At 44.4% G+C, this 23,861-nt stretch overlaps 1 protein-coding gene across 5 annotated transcripts in view; it reads right to left on the bottom strand.

Annotated features, from left to right (window-relative positions):
• Positions 1 to 2,973: 2,973 nt before the first annotated feature.
• Positions 2,974 to 23,861, bottom strand: part of RTN4 (reticulon 4) — a 46,875-nt gene continuing 25,987 nt past the window's right edge. For 3 of the 5 annotated variants that reach the window (XM_088532321.1, XM_088532295.1, XM_088532302.1), the window contains 6 exons: positions 13,885 to 14,092; positions 12,102 to 12,240; positions 6,492 to 6,561; positions 5,768 to 5,814; positions 4,468 to 4,526; positions 2,974 to 4,064 (listed from right to left, as the gene is read on the bottom strand). In XM_088532321.1, the coding sequence (XP_088388447.1) occupies positions 4,022 to 4,064; positions 4,468 to 4,526; positions 5,768 to 5,814; positions 6,492 to 6,561; positions 12,102 to 12,240; positions 13,885 to 14,092 (566 nt within the window). In that variant the 3' untranslated portion in view covers positions 2,974 to 4,021. Of the gene's footprint in view, positions 4,065 to 4,467; positions 4,527 to 5,767; positions 5,815 to 6,491; positions 6,562 to 12,101; positions 12,241 to 13,884; positions 14,093 to 17,565; positions 17,614 to 21,767; positions 21,817 to 23,861 lie in introns of those variants that run through there. The other 2 variants (XM_010218201.2, XM_010218202.2) reach the window with 2 other exon arrangements.

Below are 23,861 nucleotides of genomic sequence, written 5' to 3'. Positions count from 1 at the left end.
CGCGAGTGCTTACCCTTCCTTTCAATATTATCCTGACAACAATTTATGAAGCCAAATTCTAACTCTGCAGGGTTAAATAATAGTTTTTCCAGATTTCAGTCCTTTGCTGACTGATCACACACATATGGAGCTGGTGGGCAAAACGCTTTTAACATGAGACAAGTACTTTGCAGTGCTGGGCCATTAAATTGGCAATTTGGTAAATGCAGATTTAAGACTCTGGGTAAGGCAAATTAAGAGCTCCAACCATGTGAAGCAGCCGATCGCTATTTCCCTAATCCCATTTCTCTTGGTATCCTATGCTGAAGTTTATCAGCGAGGTGCTTAGAAGTCCCTCTCCCGTCGCTTCCTTTGCAGTGTGTTTGTGTGGCGATGTCTTTGAGACACAGCCCTCCCCGCTGCTGCACCCGCGCCGCCGCGGGACCGTCCGGAGCGGACAGCCGTGAATGCCTCTCGCCCCTCGGCTGCTGCCATCTCCACACGATGCTGCACGGATCGCACATGTCTCAGATTACTGATGTGGCCATACTGAAAGGGAGCACCCTCCTGCATTTGAAACACCACCATCCTTGAGAAGGAAGCTGAAGTTTAAAGTGAACGGTTTTGTAACCCACGCAAGGCCTCGGGGATGAACAGTTCACTCGGCTGCTTTTGCTTAATTCTGTGTTGTTATTGCAGCTATGGCTGCAAAAGCAGCGCACCAAGAAAACAGCCCCCTTAATTTGCACAACTTCAAAATTAAAGGTTTGTTCAAGAAAGCTGGTGTTTTCTCTACACCTGCTTAAAACGCAAATTTAGAATTTGGTGCACTGAATAAACAGCAAGCTTCTTGTGAGTACACTGGATCCATACTTCAGCTTTCAGTAATCAAAGGAGCAAAGTATCATTTCTGAAATCCATTTTATTTTTGAATATATTTATTTGGCAAAGTTTTCTATCCATGAAGTGCCTTTGAATGATTTTCCAGTCGTAGGGGCTACAGTCTTGCCTCCCACCAATGTTTGCTTCAACATATGGTGCTATAACTTTCCCAGAGGAGGGCTAACCATTACCACCTTTCCCAGCCGCGTCCTTGCATTAGCCATTCTTCCCGCTTGCCGTTCCTGCGTTCACCACGGAAACCCGCGATGTTTCTGCGCGCGAGAGCAAACGCGCTGGGCAAGGCCCCGCTGCGGCTCTCGAGACGCGGCCTGCGCCGCCCCCGGGACAGCAGGTTGCAGCCAGGGTCTGCAGCTCGACTCTGGAGGCGAGTAAGGGGACAGGGACACAAGAGATTTCTTTCAGGGAGCTTAAGCACAAGCAAGGAGGAAGCTGTTCGCTGAGCATTCCTGAATTCTGCCCCTATAACTGCTTTCACAGGCACCAATTACTTAGCCTATAGAAAAGGTGCTCTGAAGGCACCTGAGAGTCCCTGTTTCCCAAGCGGCACCGCGGGCTGCAACGGGCCCAGGCTGTTGGGAGCAGCAGGCGGAGGCGGCTGGTTCCCCTGCGGCGAGAAAAGGGTGTCTTGGCCCCGGGGGAGTCTCTCCCATCCCGGCCTCTCCTGCCGGGGCTGGGCAGCCCCACAGGAGAGTCTGCCCCGAGCGCGGAGAGCGCGAGACGCCTCCAGGGGCTCCCGCAAAGCGGCCAGCGCCGCCCGGCCTGCGTTGAGGAACGTGTCTGTCCAACCAAAGCTCCCAGGAGGGGACAAACCGGGGGAGAGGAAAACGACCTTTTTTTTTTCTCCCTCCAAGCAGTCTAGAAAGGACTGCTCGCTGCAGACAAAAGCAAAGCAGATGTTCGATGCATCTAGCATGGAACACATTCATGTTTTGAAAAAGATCTTTCTTTTAAAAAAATACTTTTTTCTTTTAAACCAAAAGTAGTAAGGGCTAAACTACTTTGACTTAAACATGGCATTTGAAGAAAAGTGTTAAATATGGCTTTATTCCCACTTTGGAAAAACTAGGTTTTGAACTAGGAACCTTCCTGCCAAACCCATTCTGATTCCCACTGAGCTTTAGGCAGGTAGCTGCTGGATACAGAGGATCACACGAGTGACAGGTGCAAGGAATATCCAATTCAAGGCATGGATCAATGTATATTTAATACACAAAAGTGCTTCAGCAACCTCAAAGAATCACCTTTTTTTTTTTAAATGGAATTTATTAATGCCTTATATTACTATACAGAAGATCAGTCTGTCACATACACAATAAGAGTCCCTATGCAGTTGTTTTCTTTTTTAAACGAAACCTTGATCATATTATGTAATCATGTTAGGTGGTGATGTTAGTGGACACCGTTTTTGCCTATGTTGTACTGTTTGCCTTTCACACTGATTGTATCCTGAATAAAACCAGTTGTGCAGCAGAATGAATTAATAAATGGTGATGTGAGAAATATCTAACAGCAATAGTGTCTGTCAGGAAAACACTTAATACAATTTGTATGTTTATATTGTTTGGTTTTATGTATAAAATGTTCAGAAGTGATGTACTATACTGTAAATTAAAGCATTAATGCATGAATTTATTTTTAAATGGTGAAGATGCTATTAATTCAAAATCTGTGTCTCACATTTGAACATAAATTCATTTTCCAACTGTCTTTATGTCATCAGACTCCAGCTGATCTGAAAAGTTACTGGACTTTATCAGAATTTCCCTCAAGCCACAACATTGTACACATAGCAGTCTCCAAAATAAAAGCTGCCAAGGAGCATTGCTTTTTTCAGCAGAAACGGCCTCAAATCCCAACTTTCCCAGTTCTCAGTAAGGACTCGCACCAGGGAGCCGGGGCCGCACGGGACGTCACAGAGCTAGGGCTCAACAGACTGCTTCACACTGCACATACGGGAAGATACCATGAAAAATCCACCTAGCCACATTGCTATAAGTCTGAAAAAAACTATTTCCACCACCAGGTACAACAGATATATAATCACTTAATGAACTTAAACAAAATAAACACAAATATATTAAACTTGCCTCAAGAAAGCAAAATACCGGTATTATTTATGTCTGTAAGCTTTATTGATACTTGGGTTTTTTTGTTTTGTTTTGTTTTTTTCTTTTTTTATTACATTTCACAATGCATTCCACAGACTTAGTTCAATACAGCTTAAACTGCAAGTGTATAAATCTTCATTTATAATTTCTTGCAAAACAAGGTTTTACATTTCCAAACAACAATTGCAGCCTTAATATTCGGTCCACAGATTATCAGAGTTTGAGAGACTGCATAAGTATTTACTTAAAATCAACTACTGTATGCTTGTGCAGAGTGTATGCTGTAATTTGTTACTTTTTTTTTTTTTTTTTTTTTTTAATATAGATGGAAATTCCTTTGTTCATTCCTTTTTGTTTCTTCTAAAGAGCCGATCGCGGTTACAGAGACATTTTGATTTCTCAAGCTTGTGTGCTACAGAGCTAGTCCAGAGATCAGTCACCTCTTGAAGTATGAAGCACTGTGGAGCAGCTGAGAGATCTAAGCTTTGTGAAACACATATATATATATATATTGGCAATTGATAAAACAATAAAATCACAATACAGCTATACTCATACCAAAAAGGCAAGATTTTTCAAAACTTGCTAAAATGGTATATTCTTCTAAAACATCTTATTTTAGAAAATCTGCAATCTACACAGACCATACACAGTGCACAAACTGGGAAGTGTTACCCTCCAACCCACCTGCACTACCCCTTCCTGAACGCAGCAGGGACTACCTCTGATGAAGCAAATGTACAGCTTTCTCAAATCGTCTGTATTAGCCAGTGCTGCACACAGGATAAAGAAAGATGATTAGTTTTAAATCCATACATAGCAGCTTACAATACTTAAGATGATGAAACACATGGCAGTCAAAACAGTTATTTTTCCTCAAACACTGCGTTGCTAAAAAATAAAGATCTGTGAAATTGCACTGCAATGTCAAGGGTTTTGCTATTCCCTGACCCTCCCCACATAAATCCAGATGAGTATTTTCCCCCCTTATAAGTTGAACTTCCTATCGTTAAGTTGCTTCAGACATTTTTTTATTCAGTTTTGCGCTTCAACCCCGGGATCTTTGCTTGGATCCTGTAAGAAGAGGAAAACAGCATTTTAGGAAGGAAAAAATGTAGGTATGAATGTATTCTTAAAAACACAAATCTGAAGATAATTATCATGGCAACACAAAATTCTAAATCACTGCTAAATTCTAAATCAAACTGCTAAAACTGCTAAATTCCTCTTCATTCACCCTTCCTCTAATGGTTTCAAATATATCAACTTCTATTACGAGCAACAAGTGACTCAGGTATCATCCCACATTACCAATCAGCAAGAAAGGAGATGATTTCCAGATGACCCTATTGTTTAAATAATAAAGGACTTTCCCCAACCCCATGACAAATGCACATAATGTATTTATTAGATACAGGGACAGCACACACATGCATCAAAAACTCTTAATACTACTTAAAAAGTGAAAAAAACTCACTTGGCCATCGCATCTTTGACGTTCTTGTTCACTAGTCCCAAGTAATGATCAATTTGGGCCTGAAATGTAAGGCAACGGGTGTTAGCTTTCCCACTGACCCCCAGGCAGGGACTCGCCGCCCGGTTCCGGGGACGCTCTGCGGCAGCGCGAGGCAGATGCATGGCCGGAGCCGGGCTCCTCCACCTCCCCGCTGCAGCACCTTGCCCTGCCCAGCTCCGCGCGCCTTTCCAGTATAAAACTCCCTGGATTCGACCGGCGACTGATGGCAGGAGCTTCCCAGCCGAGGCCCGCGCACGGCCCTGCCGCTCGCTGCAGCAGGGCTTGCCATGGGGTGCTCCAGGCTGCCTCCAGCTCGTGCGCTGGCTGCCCAGGCTCGGCCCCGCGGGCGCCAGGAAAGCCAAGTCTCCGAGGCACCGGGCGCATGAGCCGCCTCCGGCCTCGACCGCGGCGCTCGGCTCGGCGAGAGGATGGAGGTGCAGGGCTGAGCTGCGCACGCTGCCCAGCGAGTCCCCTCGGTGCTGCAGATTTCCTCCCTCTGCAGGTTTTTTTTTTTTTTTTTTTTTTCCTTGGGGCACACAGGAGCTCAGGAGGAGCCCAAGAGGCTCTGCCATCTGCTTGGTGCCTTCTCCTTTCCTAAGTCCCAGGCTGGCCTCAGAAGAGGGGTTGTTTTTGAAAGAGGAGAAGGAACTGTTAAGCCAGAGCTGGCTTACCCTCTCACGGGCCACGTCCTGCCAGAGATGGTTTCTGCTCAGCAACGCTATAATTTAATAGGACTCTCTTTATTTTGGCCCCTTATCTCCTTCCTTCGTGCTAGTCTGTCCACCAAAAAAGCACCAGACTGTGCCGAGCTGTGCCGAGGGCTACAAAATCTGTGGAGTTTCAGGACACAAATCCTGAACACCAGCTTCAGAGCTGTTTCCTCAAAAATAATTCAGAAGTACTTGGAACAGGACTAGCAAATCCCTCCTAGTACTGCTTCAGTCCTGTCCACACCCAGATCAGAGGGACAGGAGGCAGCACCAGGTTAAGCAGGAGTTTCATTCCCAACACCTGGCTCAGGCAGCCCACCTGCACGTCCACCCAGAAGGAGGGGGAAGCACTTGCTGCACTTCCTGCAAGCAAACTCGCTTCTCCTGCCCTTGTGCTGACTCACGGTTACAGAGCACGCAGCTTGTAAAACACCACGTTTTAAAGGTTTAAAGACTTTTGAAGATTGAAGGAGAAACACGACAAAGACAAATCGAGTCATTTCAACAGAACTGCTTCTTCTGGTGTATTTAGCAACATATTAAGCACTCACCTGATGTCTCTCATAAATAACAGGAACACTGAAGAGCGAAATCAAAGCTGGAAAACAACAGATCAAAGGTGTAAGCAATGACAAAAGGCATTATGTTCCTGGAGAACAGACCAGTTTTCAGACATGGACTTTTTTGATCTATTTTATAACAGAAGCAAAACAAACAACTAAACCATGTACAAAAATTGTTGACAAGTAACATAAATAGTTCCTACGAGGAAAAGGTGCTATTCTCTTACAACTGTGCAGCTAGTCTGACCACAGCTCACATTCGAGTTGCAGGGAATTCTGTAAATTCTGGAAAAAGGGCACTGGGGCTGGTGGCTCTGCCGGTCTCTGCATCCGCCGCCTCAAGCAGCAGGCACTAGGACACCCAAGAGCAAACTTCTTCTACGGGACAGGAGCAGAGCCAGCTCCGAGCCGCCTTCAAGCTACAGCACAGCAGCAACATTAAGGCTAACCCTGAGAGGGATAAGCACAAATGAACACGATTTAGACGACGCTACATTGTCTGCACTATCAGCAGGCTCAAGGAGCTCAGTGACACAAGTTCAAACTGCAGTTTGGCACCAATATCGGTGTCCTAGAGAAAGGACGCACAATTATATCATCTTGATATACTCTTAAGTAACATGGGAATGGCCTCACTATCGAGCTGACTTCAGTGCTTTTCCAGGATTGTTATTTTGCATGCAAGGTATTTAACGCTATTTAAAACACTTACCCAGTATCAGTAATGTCAGACCATTAAACAAGGCACCAACATAAGTGAATACCCACATCAACACTGCAAACTAAAAGGAAAAAAGCATATTAGCCCACAATCAGTCTTTTAAGAATGTACAAATTAGATCATTAAGTGAGATAACTTCTCTAAATGATCATATGAAGCTAAAAAATCCCAAACTCCACCTCACTCCCGTATATCAAATATAATTATAGATGAGTGGCTAGATTGCTGAAGGGTTTAGTAACAGGATACGGCCTCTTGCTTCTAGGTCATCTGGCTGAATTCAGCCCAGGTCAGCAGTGACCCAAAGCTGTCAGTGGCCAGCGGCTGCGCGACGCGCTCCGCGTTTACACAGTGCCTCCCACACCGTTTAGCAGCGCCGGGCAAACACCACTCCTGCCTCCTGCCCTGCACATGGACGAGGCAGGACGCGCAAGCGAGCGCTTAGAGGGAGGGCATGTGACACAGCACGTGGCGACAGCGGCAGCAACAAGCAGGCTGCTTGCTTGGTGGCAGCCCAGCAGCTGGCCCATCCTCTCCTGGGCATGGCTTGAGCCTCAACTGTCACAACTGCTTCAGCTCAGCACAGGTCTCAGGGAACCGTGGCCTAGCCCAGGCAGGCATCAAGGAAAAAGACCCATCTGAAAGGTATTGTAGCAAGGTTAGCCTTTTACCCAAAGGCTTTGGGCACTGGAATATTCCAAAAGGTAGTCAGGAGTGCCTCAGATGGAAGAAGGCTTTAAGACCAGAGCAGAGATGACCTTCTGCAAGCAGAGCCCCAAGCCGCGGCGCTGCTCGGGCGTCCGGCCTCGCTTGCGCCCGGGCGCTGCTGCCGTCCCCACGCTCGCGCAGACCTGCTGGCGCGCGCAGGCCCTGCTCCGCTTCACTTGTTCTGCACAAAGGTCTATAAAGGCTGAAACCCCTGGGTTTCGGGGACGGCCTGTCCCGAGCACACCTCTGACCTATGCCAGGCAGCGGGGGGGCCAGAGGCTGCCAGTGCTATTTCTGGGAAGGGATTCCTCAGCAAGGAGCACCAGCTCCTTTCTCCTAGTGCTGCAGAGCCCGCCAGCAGCTCAGCAAAAGCCAGGCTGGGGTGTCGGATGCAGAGGATTTCTCTGTGCATCTTCCTCGCCCCGCACCGAGCCCTGCTGCGCTGGGCAGGCTGCAGGCGAGACCCCGGCCCTCCCGCTGGCCGAGCGCGGCAGGGCATCTGCTGCGGGAGGCGCCGCGCAACGCCGGGGCTGCCGCGCTCAGCAGCAGGCGGCCGAGACCCAGGCCCAGGGGTAACGGCCGGGGCCGAAGCCCTCCCACCAGCAGGGGATGCCAGAGGGGTAGGAAGCTCTGGAAGGGCCTGTGGGAGGTTGCTGAAGTCCTGCGGTCACAGAATGAAATGGTAAGAGGGCAAACATCTAGACTGCAGCAGGGTTACCCCCAAATTATGGATCCAAACATTCGTTTCTAGTCTCTCTTAAATGTAACCATCCAAATTAAAACAAAACAAAAACCACCAACAAAATAATCAACAGCCAACAGTGAGGTAAGGGCTCACTGTGAGGTTAAACTGCATGAGCCCGGTAATGAAATATAGTCAGTACTTCAGGAGCTCCAGGCATCTGCTCCCACCCCAAACTCACCAGGACTAATTGCAAACAAGGCAGTTCTTTATCTGCCCCTTCCTTCCAGGCCTGACGTAAGGCTACACTTGAGACAAGACTGCAACACTAGTATCAGCTGCGCTCCTACTGAAGGAGCTCGGCACACTGATTGAGAAAAACACAGCAGATTTCCCTAGACTCCCTCACGATTCAGTCCAACCTTGGCCTAGTTGTGCTTTGCAACGCCAGGGAAGAGCTGGCTGCCGGCCACCCGGCACCACTTGCTGCACGGAGCACTCGAACGCTCTGTGCCCCCGGCCAAGCTGTGGGGCAGCACGTCCCCTTCCCAGCAAGGGCAGGGGGGCCAAGGTGTTCGCTGCAGCAGCAAAAACCCCAGTTTAGGACCATTCTGAACCGGCTTCTCTTGCGCTCTGCACATTCAGCAAAACAAATGTGCTGACTTCAAGCATGCACAGAAAAGCATCTGGAAGCTATCCAAAATATCCTCTGCTTGAACATAATCACAAAAGTGAAGCACCAGTCTAGTGAGGTAAACACTTAGAAACTTTACCAAAGACTAAGCTTCAGGTCCACAAAACTTCAGGTCATGTGTGCAGACAGCTAGCAGACACGAACCAAGCCCAAAGACCAAAAAATGTCAAAACATGCAATCCAGCTAAGCAACCACTGAATGAACAGCCCCCAGAAATCCAGGAATTGACACTGGACCAACACGGGCTTTGCTCTTCCTGAAGTCTATTCAAGTTCATGGCAGGGTCTAGTGACGTCCTGGGCCTCACGTGCAGTTTATATCCACTCCACTTAACCATACTGGGCAGGAGGAGGAACCACTGACGCCACCAAAACCAGCCACCTCTTTGCTGCCTTCTGCTGACTGTAGGGGATGGCTCCTGTTTCAAAAGATGTGGCCACCAAGGAAAAAGAAGTTCAGCAAGAAACACCGAGCTCATCCTGCAACAGCTTCTCTCCTCCCTTGCTGCGACAGCCAACACTTGGAAGACTCCAGGGACAAAGCAGAGTTGATCTCAACTCTGATCTACATATCTATCCTTTTCTTTTCCTCCTTCTTAGGAATGACACAGAACTTTCGCTTACTGCAAGTATGTTTAAACACTTAAAACTCTAAGCTCTAAGATGGACAACAAGCAGCAGGCAACCCAGGACTGACCTACAAAGGTAATTCCGCTCTTCCCACACACGCGATACAGGACAGAAGGGAAAGCAAAGGCCTAAGTTCACTGTCTGCCCATTGCAATGATATGCAAAGAGGAAACTGATATATCTGATGGATTTAACTTTTTCCCTATCTTATCCCAATGATCAGTGACTTCCCAACAACCCAAAGCATCATCCAATTCAATGACAAATCAAGAACGCCCATGTAACAGCTTCTTTACCATAAAGCAGTTCCAATACAGCAAAGAGCACTGCTTCCAAAAACATCAGCTGGGCAATGACAAACCATAAGCAACTCGCCCCAGTGCCACAGCAGAAACCCTGATTGTGCAGCAGAGGATGAATCACCAGATCACTGCGTATTGGGACAAAGTGCCACTTTCCCGGGCTCCCTGGCAAGGGCTCTCGGGGAATTTCAGCTGAAACACCGCAAGGAACTTTTCCTTGTGCTGCATAAATATTTAGACTTCATTTTAACTTTCATGACTGAGGCATTGTTTAACAAAGAATTAAAGCCTTAACACTGAAGCAGATTTTACAGCTAGAGCTGCTACACACAATAAACTAGCCTCCAGACAGGTTCCACATTAAAGCTCTGTAACTTTAATTATATACAAACATGCTGCTTCCTATAGTGAAGATGTTTGAATTACATGAACCAGGTTTTCTTTTTCCTTTTTCTTTTTTTTTTCTCCTTTTAAACCAGGGCTATTATGTTACATAAAACCTCAGCATGTCCTCTAGCACAAACTTCTCAAATCTGTCCTGTAAACTGTCCTGACATTCGCTGATTTCACAGAAGGGGTACTCCCAACTCTAAATTAGGCTAATTAACCTATAAAAAAATGTTTTAAATGCCAGAAAATGAAAGGGAAAATTAATTAGTTCAGCTGAATAAACATCATTTGCCTATATACCATACCATTTTAAAAGCAATTGGAGTGCCTTGAAGACATTCCGTCTGGAACGAGCTCTACTTCTAACATAATTTACCCTTACGGCACTCGCCCGAAAGACAGCCTTACTAAAGGAGCAGTTCACTGCTATGCACTGCTTCCCTTCCCTTAGCCACTGTAAAGATGGCGTGGAAGCCCTCTGACAGGTATGAAGGAACATATCAAAAGAGGTTTCATAATTAGTAAGGAATATAACCCTACTTTGTATTTGCAAGCATTCCTCAGTTTTAATCAGACTTGAAGCAAAATGACGCTTTTTTGAATACCCAATCTTAATGTTATTAAAGACACAATAAACAAAGAATATGTTCTTTTCTTCCCCCACACGCTGAATTTCAATTATCAAAACTGTAACTCTGCTCAGGGAACAGTAATTCTCTTGGTCAAGGCCAGGACGCTGTAGAGATGAATCCCAAGGGACTTGGTTGCTGAAGTTTGGCAGTGATGCAGTTTCCTACAGATTGTGAGGGCGACAATGAGAACATCCCCAAAACACAACCCCCCTGTGCAAACACTGGCAAGGCACAGATAGCACCTGGCCTAATTGACCCGTTTTGCCATAAATGGATCAACTGCATATAAAAACCCCACCTGAACACAAGCCCTGGCAGTAGCAGGATGCTGCTGGCACAAAATCCCGGGCTGATACCCCGTCTCATCACCCTCTCCCTCTGTGATGCCGGGCAGTACCACGAGCAGCAATTCCCTGGCTCCAGCTGGAGCTCCTGACAATCTCGCCCTTCTCCAGAGGGAAAGGGATGGTGCTGGGGGAGACTTGCACAGCGCCAGCTGCATCGCTCCCATCGACGGCGGCAGCAGCACAAGCCCTTGGCTGTGATGAAGCGCGAGCGCAGCGCAGAGCTGGCTCAAATCCTGTGGGCAGGATTCAGAGATCCGCCTCCAATTTCTGTAGCAAAATAGGAGCCCTCCTGTTATATACCAGGCTTTTTTAAGAAGCCTTTCTCCCAGTCCCCCTACAACTCAAAGGGCTTTACAAAGCACTTTCTAAATAAAAGATTTACCGGAACATAAATGTAACTTCCTCGCTGTTGATTTTGCTCTGCTACATTCAGTAAAGCGTGGTAAATGCTACCAGAGCATACTGAGATACCTGCTAGTCAGTATTGCATAACTTAGGCAATATAGCTTGCAAAATATAATTAAAAAACAACCCTTTTCACATCCAAATTTCCCTCCAAGACTGTAATCAATGAATCCCTGGGACTGAAATCAAGTGTCCTTTCTAGCAAAATAAGGGGCACCATTCAGTCTCAATTCTTCCTCTCCATCAAAAGCAATAAGAACTTCTGCTGTTTAAGGGAATTAGTTGTCTCAGCTATTTACTAGCCCAAGTACAGAAAACAAAATCAAACCCAGACTGTGCATCAAACTATATCTGTGTGCGTATATATACATATATACATATATCTTTTTTCAAGAGATGCCTTGTAGTGACACATTTCTTAGGGCCATATTGAAGCAATGTCTAGTTTTCTTACAAGGCTTCTGCTTTCAAGCACCAGCAAGGAGGTGTAACAGCCAATGTGGATGCAGCCAGAGCTTATTTCAGTTTTCCAATCAAAAGTGCAAATAAAGTTATTCACACTATTACTGCATGCAAAACTTTAATGCGTTTAAGTGAAACCTGTAAGAGATGAACATACTCCTCAAAAGTCAAAATTAACATGCTCAGTACTTCCAACAGACAAAATTCAGCATTTATTTACACAGAGCTAAATAAGTTGCTGTTTATTCACATTCACAAAAGTTACAAGCTTTGCTAACCGTCTAGGTCAGTGGGGAATATATTTACACAGCAACACAGGCTGTCACCTCTAGAGCTAAAGTAAACTTACCTTCAGAGAATCAACTAAGTCATCAACTAAGAACAGGCGTCTCAGCTCTTTGACTGTGCCATTAATGTGACCAAGCACAACATTGCTGTATTTCTGAATAAGCTCTTCAGACACAGCTATATCAGACTCCAGGTAAGCCCTGAAAGGAGAAAAGGAAAAAAAAAAAAAAAAAAAAAAAAAAAGGTATGAAACTTCATTACAAAGTTGTGCCAAAACAATAGTATCACTGCACAGTAAGCTGTTGTAAAGACAGACCTCACAGTATGAGGAGTGCTAGAAAGACAGAATAGCCTAAGCTATTCTTTGCTAGCAAAAGCAAGCCTCCAAAAGAGAAAAAAAAATTAAAAAGAAGTATCATCATATTTGGTTCTCACGGCTCTATTGTGTGTATTAACCAATCTCACACAGAGCCTTATCTAAATTGGGGGGGGGAAATGCACTGGCTAACACATGCTAAAGAACACAGACTACAAGGCCTGTGGGCAGCCAAAGCAGTGTCCAGCACCACCGGGGCACACACTGTTCAGCCTACATAAGTCTCTTGCTACTTCTCAGCACGTGCTGGCATCTACTACAGTAATAAGGTCAGTGTATTAAAAATAAATAAATAACAGAGAAAAGAAACCATCCTATCATTTTTGCTACTGTATTAAAAAACCCCTTAAGACAGTCTATGATTCTACTAGACTATTGTATATTTCTCATACAAATATAAAACATTCTACAGGTTTTTGTTTTTTATTGGGCGGGGGGAGATAATAGAAAAAAAATGCAGAGTGGAAGCTTCTGCTATATCCTTTAAGGGAAAGCTAAATACAGCATTGCAACAAGCCCCAAAACAAATTCAAATACTTTAAATGGCAAGTACCCAGGGCAGCCACTTCAAGTCTGATATCCACACTTAGCTCGAACCCACACCCCCTTCTTAGCTCACCAGCCAGATATTCAGTATCTGAACCAAAAAGTAAACTGATCACATGGATGTGCTCCTCACTGTCAAACTGATTTCACCTATAAACATCCTTCTTGCAACTGAAGCTGTACACATGGAAAGGTAAACAACTCTGGTATATTGGACAAGGATATCTGGAAGAAGGACTTACTGGTCAACTCAGGAAATACTGCTTGGCTGCTAAAAATGACAAGCAGAGCAAACAGGACTTCAAGGAGGAATCCTTCACCCTGATATGAAACAAATTAGTGCCACACAAGGCCTTGATGGTGAAGAATAAGAACTGAGTTTACAAGAGATAGATATCTAGTGTTGCTACACAGAATGTTGCTGCCAGTTGTTCGGGTATGTTTTTATATCAGAACAAAAACTTGGAGGTAAATACTACGCTTTTTCCAGAGTTCTGTCCTGCACCTATTTCGGGTTGAGGTTGGCTTTTACTGGTTGGGTAAAAGCGTCACTACCAAAAGCAGAGAGGAATGGAGGCAAACTTGAGAAACCCTTTGACTCACTGACAGTGAAAAAAGGGGAATGAGAACAATCAGCAACATCATCAAAATAGTAAAGAACCTGCAAATAGGGAACAAATGGGAAAAAGTTTCTGCAAGGTGCAAGGGAAATTGATACTGGACCACACATTAAAAAAAACTGAACGAGGGTGGGAGGAAGTAGTCATAGCTGGATCACAAGTTTTTAAGTACAGACAATGTTTACATTACTGTATAATATTATAGCATATATATCAAATGCTTCTAAGAAAATAAAGTGTTGTTCTTAAAGACAATCTTTTTTTAATTAGGAGGAAAAAAAAAAAAAAAAACACACACTCACTTAAACGGATGGCCTTCATCAGACTTTTGGATTGCCTGGATGACCCCCTTGTATATCCTAAAGCTGATGGTCACAGAGAGCAGGGCCAAGGCAATGTAAGCTGTCACACTCACGATGCTGAACACTGTTAATGAAAGGAGCAGGAACAAGCTGGCACCAAACACCACTCCTGTCTTCTTAATGTCTCGCCAGTAAAGGAGGTCAACAACTGAAAGTTGAAAAGGTAAGATATTAGAACAAGATACTTCTTTCCCGCATAGCACAACAGTAAATGTGATTCACTTTATGGAGAAGTGTAAGAATAAAACTCAAGATTGCATGGTCACAACCAGAGCTGGAATTAGCAATGAAAAATAACTCATTTTCACAATGATTTTTCATTGCACTTCAGATTTTTTAATTTATTACTAGGATTATCTCAAATGCAATTGCTAAAATTTAAGGACAATTCTGCCCTGAAGGAATATCAAAATTAATCTCTCGAACTACTCTCTCCCACAGCAGAACCACAGCAGTTTGTGCTTCACCTCATTTTATTCTTGTGGATTTTGCAGAGGCTGTTCACTGAAGAGACTGGATCTGTTTCCCTTTTAGGGCATATAATACAAACAGTGAAGGCCAAGACTTAACAAAGAGCTGGTTTTGCTTTGGACTGAAGGTATTTCCATGGGCATGTGAATTGATTATGGGTGAGCAGGGCACCAAGAGGGAATCTTCTCACCAAATAGTCGATTAAGACTAAATCTGCAGCACTGTGGAGCAAAAATATTTAATTTGTAAACAAAGCTTACTTCTTTTTAAGTGATAGTCATCAAGACACAACCAAGGACATAGTATGATGTTATTTTTGGTATCGTTCTTTAGAGTAATCCATACTCTTGCACAAGTCATTGGCAACAGCTTAGTATGTCCACTGCAGTTTCACCTTTTGAGGTGCTGTTGCATCAGGTTGATTGCATCTTTAGATTCACAATATTTGGCAAACATTCTGCACTGCTGAGTATGTAACTGTACTGGGGCATCTATAGTCTGGTTCAGTTTTATATTTTCTTGTGAAATACTCAACAAAACTTATTCTTTAGATTTTTCTGCTTCCAAAGCTGATTTGATTTCGCAAAAATAAGTTCCTTTTCCACATCAAACCTGCTTAATATTAGTAATGATGTAAGAACTGTTACATACAGACTCAAATCACACAAATTATTAGAATCATAAAAAGGTTAGAAAAGCTTAGTAAGCCTATCTCTTCTTCCCAGCCATCACAGAAATTAACTGCAGGTCAGATTCAGAGCAGATTCTTTTCCTGAATGACTATACAAGCAGCCACACTACCTGACTATTAGTTCTTATAGGATGAATATGTGAATACACGGAGTAAATAATTATTAGCCACGGCAGAGCAAATCTGCAGAACTCTTTTGTGGAAGTTTAACATGAAAATGCTACTGGTGCTATGGTAATTTCACAGTGTTTCAGAAGCTGAGGTCCTTTGCTAGTTATTTCAGCGGGGAAACTGAACAGCAAGACCTGGAGAAACGAGAACTCTGATCTTAAAACAGTCAACTGTAAACGTGCAAGATATCTTATTCAACTATTTAATTCAGATATTAAGAAGAAATTTTCAAAAATGCTACAGAAGCAAGCCAAAACTATTGCTCAGTCTCACTCTTCCACTACCACTAAATGCTGTTCCCTTTCTTTCCACATTCAGGATGACTAGAAATAAAATAAAATAAAATAAAATAAAATAAAATAAAATAAAATAAAATAAAATAAAATAAAATAAAATAAAATAAAATAAAATAAAATAAAATAAAATAAAATAAAATAAAATAAAATAAAATAAAATAAAATAAAATAAATCCCCGAAGAGCAGCCAACTAGAGGAGGTAACAGTTCTGCTTTGAGATGGTCAGGTTCAAGTCCTGTAAAATTGCAGCCCTGCCACTCTCGAGTGTTTCTAAACTCTGCTGACTAGCTACTACGCTGGGTCTCCTCACGTCGCATTGAAGCCATTTCTCCATTTTCCAGCTCTAAGCCAAAGCAAGTACCATTCTTAAGAGTTAAAAAAAAAAAAAAGAAAAAAAGAAGAAAAAAAACTCGTATATGAGCTCTAAACCCATAATTTAAGGATTTTTTCTCAGGTTTCTCTGGCTTTGCTTCTAGCTAAAAAGAGTCTATTAGTATCTTGGTAACAAATTATGCTGACAAAATTCAATGTATAAAAAGGTGGCTCTACAGAAATCCATGGGTTCAATCTATAAACGACTGAAGGCTCCTACTGACATTTGGCTTGAATATCCGTAGGCATGATCTGCAAAAACAATCTTACCAAAACAAATTGGTTTATCTTTTGCTTTTAGATCTTGTAAGAATTCTTAAGAAAAAAAAGCTAATTTCCTGTCTTTTTGCTTCACTTAAATCATTTATTTTAAACATTGCAGTTTGAGCAACCAATATTTGGGTGATGCCTCCATATCATGCAACACACTAAGAACTGCTTTATTCCTCTCTTTGTGCAGATGGCTTTGGTTCTTTTAATTAAATTCTCCCTCCTCTAACAGTTCTAAATTATCTGCACTGACATTGGGTTTCACTTTATAGAAAATCCACTTATTGTAAGCAGTAACACACTATACATGCACCTAGGTGTAAAAAATGCAAAGATGTAAAAAAAAAAAAAAAAAAAAAAAAAAGCTTCCAGTTTCCAAAAATATCAGAAACAAAGGCAAATTTCTGAAATAAAAGTATGCTGCCAGTGCCAAAAGGTAACTGTCTTCAAATCATAAGCATTTTTCCTCACTGTGTCTCTGCTCCCTTTGGACAACTATCAAATAAACCTCAGCATAACTATATATCTTGTTTCTGATATAGCTGTATATCTTGTTTCATTGTAAATTCTTAAGAGAGAAATTCAGTGTAGTAAAAGTCACCTGAAAATCTGATTTGTAATTCTTAGGCCAGGAGAATTGATGAGGAAATTGATTTACGTTGTCCGAGCGAGCAACAACAGCTGCTTACATTTCTGTTTTAAGTAACGCAAGAAAAACCAAAAAACCAAAACAAAACCCAAAAAAAGACACACCCACTACTAGAAGCAGCTTTCTGGCTTTAACTCGAATGCAACATATTCCCAGCAAATCAAAAACCAAAAAGAACAGAAATCAACAGTCAGTTGCAAAAGCAGGCTCCTTCCTTGCAGGAAATGTCTTAGCTTAGTTTTATACAACACAAACTACAATCTCATGCATTTAATGTAAGTATTGTCGGCCTGAAGCAAGAACAGCTGCCTACATTTGGTAAGCACGAACTGTCACTTGGCATATCTAAAAATAGCACTGCTCGCATCCGTGCCTTACATGCAGAACTCATCCAATTACATTTTGCTTTAAAGCAAGTGCCATGACAGGCGGTTTAATCACTGTATTTTCTGCAGTCCCTTCTTTCTCTCCCAATCGCTTACGTTAAAGCTGAGCGATTTCACATTGTTTTGCACGACAAAAACAAGCGCTTAAATATATTTAACTTGAAAATAGTCTTTTGCAAATTTTTGAATCAAACCACCCTCTTTTTTCTTTTTTAAAGGGAAATTAAAAGCCTGGAGATCCGCACGAGCTCCCAATCCGTAAGCGCTAACCAAGATTAGAAAGCCAAGAGGAGAGGAGCGCGAGCGAGACTGACCGATTTTGGCATCCATCTTGCGCGCGCCTGCATGCGCCGGGCGCTCGCGCAGCTGACGAGCAGGAGCCCTTTCACTTCCTGCGAGGGCGCGCGGAGGTCGCGCGACGCAACTGCCTGGCAGCGGCTGCGGCCTCCCGGCCGGCCCAGCCAATGGCCGCGGCGCCGGGAGGGGACGGGGCTGCCGGGGAGGCGCTGTGCACTGCTGCGGCTGGAGCGCTGGGAAGCGCGAGGAAAGGCCTGTTCCGGGTTAACCGGAGTTTGCACGGCGCTGTACTGCGCGCTGCAAAAGAGTCGCTTTCGACGCGCCTGAGGTGCAGGATAGCGGCTGTCGCCACGGCCGCTAAGGCATTGGTACCGCACAGAGGTGACGTTGCTGTTAATTTCTCTTTACAGGGGCATTCTGCAGTTAAGCGTAATGACTTAAGCTCCCTATTTACATGCGACAGTGATCTTGGGCGCTGCAGCGGAGCAGCTGCACAGAAAACTGAGCAGGCCACTGAGCAGAGCACTGAGCTGAGCACTGAGCAGAGCTCACAGGGCTGGACCAGGCCAGGGAAGACCCCAGCACTGGGGCAGCCCCATGGAGAACCCCCCTGGGCAGGGGAGGGAAGGAGCCAGCCCAGAAGCTCCTTCCTGTTTGGGTTTCCAAGAGCTCACATCCAAACCTGCAGGTACGGCTGAAAAACAAGCGGAAACTGATTTTGAGGACAACCAGAAAAGAAACAGGCCTGAGAGGAAAAGCTGTGGCTTGTGTTTCATTCAGAGTTTCATCCCAGGAAGGTGACCAGGCAGAACCAACAGGCTGGCGCTGCAGCCCCAGGAACGCTCCCTAGGAATGGCCTCGCAGACACCACGCAGTCCCAGAGAGCTGCGGTATGTCCAGGTAAACAAATTGCATCCTCGATCTTACAGTCCTGCCAAGATGTGCCCATACACACCAAGGAGCTCACTTCAATGAGATTCCAGGCATCACATGGAGAAGGCTTTAAACAAGCCTCACCAGGCAAGCAAAGTCTTCAAAGCACAAGCAGCATTAGCAGAATTGTTTTAATGTTTTTAGGATGTCCTACATCATAGCAACAGTGTGACTTTTCTTAAAGCATGGCTTGTAGCAGTAAACATGAGGAGAAGCAGGCACGGACTAGGCCACAATATTCCTGAGTCACTCCACCCTATGAGGCCTGTTGGAAGCTGCATTGATCCTTGACTGCAATTCAGCAGCAATAAAGCAATCCCAGGCTGATAAAACAGCGCGGCTTTATCGCCATGGGGCATGGTGCAAAGTATACGGAGCTGCCTGCCTGCCTGCAGCCACGAGAGGCTTCCCAGGCACGGGGAAGGGCGCTGCAAAGCAGCAGGACGCCAAGGGCACTGGCAGGCTTCTCTAATGGCACCCAGAAGGCCAGAAAACAAGCCTGAAGCCACGCACTTCATCTTGGCACATCTGCCTCAAATCCCCAGGAGAAAAAAAAAAAAAAAAAAAAGTGAAAGCAAATACAATATTCTGTGAGCCAATATGGTGTCTCATTTATCCATACGCATGTACACACATGCGCACACAAACACCTGACCCAAGGAAACCATTTTAAACCTGATTACTTACAATAAGGTTTTTAAAAAACAGTGACTACAAAAGCTTGTGCAACCTTTTTTTCCCCACCATTTTACTAACCTGAAACAGCGTTCAGAGCTTTCAGTGCATTATTCAACAAAATGTGTTGTAGAGCCTTGGAGTACACATGTGGCATTCATCCCACCACAACCATTACACCAGCTGTACAAGCATTAGTCTAATCTAATTATTCATAGCCATAATTGGGGAGCACTGCTTCTATACTTTAGGAGATTCTATAAATGTAGGTCATGCCATCTCCAGGGTAAATGTATTTAATTCTGCTTACTTAGCTGACTGATACCATTTCTATATTATTGCTTTCTCATCTAACATGGCTGCAGCAGAGAAAACATGTAGACCAAAATTCAGTGCAGGATGACTTTAATCAGATTTTTCCACTTGAAGCAATACTTTCTAACTAAAAAAAAAAAAAAAAAAAAAAAAAAAATTTGGCTCCTCTCTAGTTTTATATTTAATTCTAAAACTTTTATGTTCATTTTTGAGCAAGGAAAGACACAGAATTATGCTGTAATATTTGTTTCTATATTTACTTTGGGGCAAGATAAGTAGCGTAATCAGTCCCTGAACTTTACCCATCATTTTTCAGGCCCCCAGAGCCTGACACAGCAGAGGAAGAAAATGTGGCACAGGTCTTCTTTGTCTCTTTATAAACAGCAGCTATCAGAAGCTATACTAGCAGGGGCTTCACAACCATGACTGGCAAAGCATAGTTGCATAAGGAGGGGAACCATCCAGTTCTGCTTCCTCCGAATGCTTTTTGCTTGCTCTGCTTCATTTTTGTTTTTCCCTAGGCCCTAGCTCCAAAATGTTACATTACAATTGAACTTCAAGACAGCTGGGGACTTCCTTGGAGGAAGAAAGGAGAAACGGGTACTAAAATAGCTTCATCGTCTTGAGAGAAGCCACTATAGGAGAACAGGGAGTGGGGGAAGGTGAGTTCAAGCCACTGTTAGTTATATCAGCACAAAATCCACACACAGGACAGGTTTGGGTAAGGCTTGCTCATTTGATGCCGCTTCCATTACGTGCTGGCCCCGTGGACACTGCGCAGAGACCCCAAGCTCGCAGAACCCCACTTAGCGGGCTCCGCGCTGGTGCCTGGCGCCCGAGAAAGGCGCCGCAGCGGCGGGTGCTGAGGCAGTCGCAGCACCGCAGCGCTCCCACGCCTGCCCTCCTGCGTGGCACAGGCATGCCCACCATGGGCAATTCCTTACTCCTAGTCCAAGAGAGACTCCATTTCCCTCAGAGCCGCTAAGTCCGGGCTAGAAAATGTCTGCTTTGAGTCGCAGGGAGGGACAGACCATTGCTAATCCTGCTCATGGGGTTTCAAAAGGAAAACTGAAAATGGGCCTCAATACCCCAGGGGAGCTTGCCTTTTGATTTTCACAGAAATCCTCCCTCTCCACCCTCCTTTTTTTTTTTTTTTTTTTAAAGCTCATGAATCAGGCCTGACATGGAACGCTGAACATGGAAATCAGTCACACATTGAGAATATTCTCGACAAGAGAATTCCCTAATATTTCTTAATATAGGAAATACAAGCTTTCCTCCGTAAGGAAAGCTTAGAACTTCTGAAAAATCCATCTTCTAAAGATTTTCTTCATTCTAGCATTTTTTTTCCCTACATATACATGTTCTTTACAGATTTTACAGGATTTTATGGATTCTAGACAACCACCTATTTTGTTCAAAAAGAAAAAAAATACAGACATTTGAATCAAGTTATAGAAAGGAGGAAAGCTTCAGAAGTGCACATACCAAGTGTACCAGGGCCCTTTTAAGAAGTAATTTAAGTACCCCAAGTTGATTAAATTTTTTTAAAAGCTTGTCTTGTTGATAAAGTTTGAAGATTATGTATTCAAGCAAGGCTTAAACTCTTACACAGTTAGCACTAATAATGATCCATAGAGATTTAAAAGGGCGATCTGCCATTGGTGCTTGCAGGGACAAAGGTCAGAGCCACACTAATTAAAGGCTAGCTACTTATTTACCTAAAAACAGTTTTTTTATTGTGCCTGCAAATCCTGATATTTAGACTTTTTTTAAAATCTACAATCCAACAGAGCTAGGAAAAATGCTAGACGAAAACATTTTTAAGGCCAGAAAGAAAAAACATACAGCCTGCTGTGTTTTCGTCCAATTTCTTCTCATAAAATTGCTGAGCAGTATGAAATGCAGACACTAGATTATCTTCATATTTCATTATTAATATTCAATTGTTAATCATTTAGTCATTTCAATGCAACATTAACTAAATTCAAATTACAGTAGTACCTGCGCAGCAAAACATGCCCTTCTTTAATATGCCCTGTAGGGCTAAAAGGGGGCTGCAGACTGTCTTGCAAGCTATTTTTTTCTGCATAAATAATTTATTTTCCCGCATTGCTCAGATTTAACATGCAGCTTTCACCCTTTTCCCCACTGCCCAAGAGGCTCCTACATCTTGGGTGACATTACACAATGAAGCGCCCGCCGCGAGGACCATTTGCACAAAACGAGCCGCAGCATCGTCTCGCTTAGAAAGGGAGTGGTGGAGGGGAAGGAAGGTGAAAGAAAGATCAAATACCCTTATCCTTCCAAGTGCTCTGCTGACTGTCCATGTCTCTCGGGCAGGGATGAGCCGTGCGGCCGCGCGTCTCAGTTGCGCATAGCAGCGGGCTGGGCGCGGCAGGAGAGCGCGGAGGCCGCGCCGCGCTGCATGGGCGTCGCGGGGCGCTCTGCAGTGCGCAGCGCTGCACCGGTGCGGCAGGCGCCGGTCAGCTGACGGCGCGGGGTGTGGAGCGCCGCTGACGCAGGGCTGCCCGCAGCGGCAGCGAGGCGCAAGCGCCGCCGCAGCCATTTGCTGCCTGCCGGCCTATGCGTGAGGCAGCGCTGAGGCGCAAGGCAGGGCAAGGCACTGCCAGCACAAACGCAGGCGGCTGCTCCCGGGGAGGCACCCACATGGGGAGCGCCAGTGCGGCAAGGCTGACAAAAGCTGGCTGGCCTTAAGCTGCTTTTCGTGAGCTAAAAGGAGGAATTTGTCAGAGGAGCTTTGCACAGAGTGCTTTTCAGAGTGGGGTAAAGCCCAGTTGCAGGACACGGCTCACTCCTCCCACCTGGTTTTGTTACACAGATGCCTGGCCGCCCGCGTGCCTCACAGAGACATCTTTGCAGTTCGCTCCTTGCAACCACACACCTCTTCCTTTAAATGCGGCCTTGCACAAAGGCAGAACAGGACCCTTTCTGTGCTCACGATAAAAGCAAGAGGCTTGTGCGGAATAAAGGACGTCTTTGTGCCAGCATCCTCAGGAACTGCTCAGACATATCTATTCATCTTAATGCAGCACAGCTTGAGAGCAGCTATCCCCCCCGCCCCATACCCACACCAAACACCTCCCTTTTTCCTTTTAAATTAGCAGCCTGTGTTGTCAACGACCAGAATTACAGATCCAAGGGCATTTTTTCCCCCTCTTCATTTAAACATAACAACCCATAATATACATATGTATTGTGCAGACATAAAACCAGCTTAAACTGGAATCACATGATCTGGAAGAGGAGTTGCAGAAAAAGGTGGCGTCATTCTGCCTGCCACCCCCTTCAGAAACGTTCAATTTCTAGTCTGGACCCACTCCTTAGTACTTCGGGGCAACAATAAAATGATAAAATACTCCCCAGCGCTGCTCTAAAACCTAGCAATATTTGATATATATGTTCTGAACAGCTAGAAAAAGGCATGCACATGTTCCAAGAAAACACTAGAACGGCTGGGATGGGGGGATTAAATAGGCAGCTTTACATTTCATTATAACAGAAGGTTAAACGGAGGGAGATTACCACGGAGTTACCTGGAAGCTCAGTATCCATCTGCTACTCCAGCTGCTGCATGCATTTAAGGCCTCCTCTCACAGCAGGCCTCAGAATGTATTTTTAATAGATATAAGGATGTGCATTTCATTCACTATTTCAATGGACAAATCAAAAGACCTATCATTGGAGGAAATGGGTACAATATACTCAAATATACTCAAGTGCAATTGTTCAAGGTCTTATACTATATTACAAAAGTGCAAAACATCTGAAAAATCTGCTTTGCTCTCTGAGTTGAAATTCCCAAGATTAGTAGGAAACAACCAAACCGTGTGTGTCCCCTCCCTCACCCCATCCTTTCATTTCAGGGCCTCAATGGAGAGGAGGGCAGGGCAGAAAATACCTGTAAAAAAATGACTTGTACAAATGTAAGTCACTTCCCACACTCACCAAATTCTTCTCAAAACTCTCAATTAGATTCATTCCCCAAAGTTTATATTCAGCCTCCCTTTTTGAAGTATTTTGCTATTACATAAGAGCTAAACACCAGAACAACCCATTTTACACATAAGGCTGCACTTCAGCTGCCAGTCTGCATATATATGAAGTCTCTCTGTACTTTCCCGCTATTCTTTATATTACAGACTGAGCAGCACATTTCTGCAACACCCTGCTACGTGCAGCTTGCTGTAGTCACACATGCAACCACAGTAAACCAGCAGCAGACAGAGCATGGATGAACATGTGGCCAAGCCACACACTTCTGTGAAAAGTCTGCGCTACACTTGAGAACGGCTGTACACGTCCCTGTGCTCTGCTCCCAAATAAGCCATTAATTCCCCACACAGGAGTTCCTCCCTCTCCTAAAGAT

Source organism: Tinamus guttatus, unplaced genomic scaffold (assembly GCF_059628265.1).
Source record: "Tinamus guttatus ecotype Peru unplaced genomic scaffold, ASM5962826v1 Tinamus_guttatus_pri_ptg000033l, whole genome shotgun sequence".
Classification (NCBI taxonomy): domain Eukaryota; kingdom Metazoa; phylum Chordata; class Aves; order Tinamiformes; family Tinamidae; genus Tinamus; species Tinamus guttatus.
This window is presented reverse-complemented; position numbering and strand designations above follow the sequence as displayed.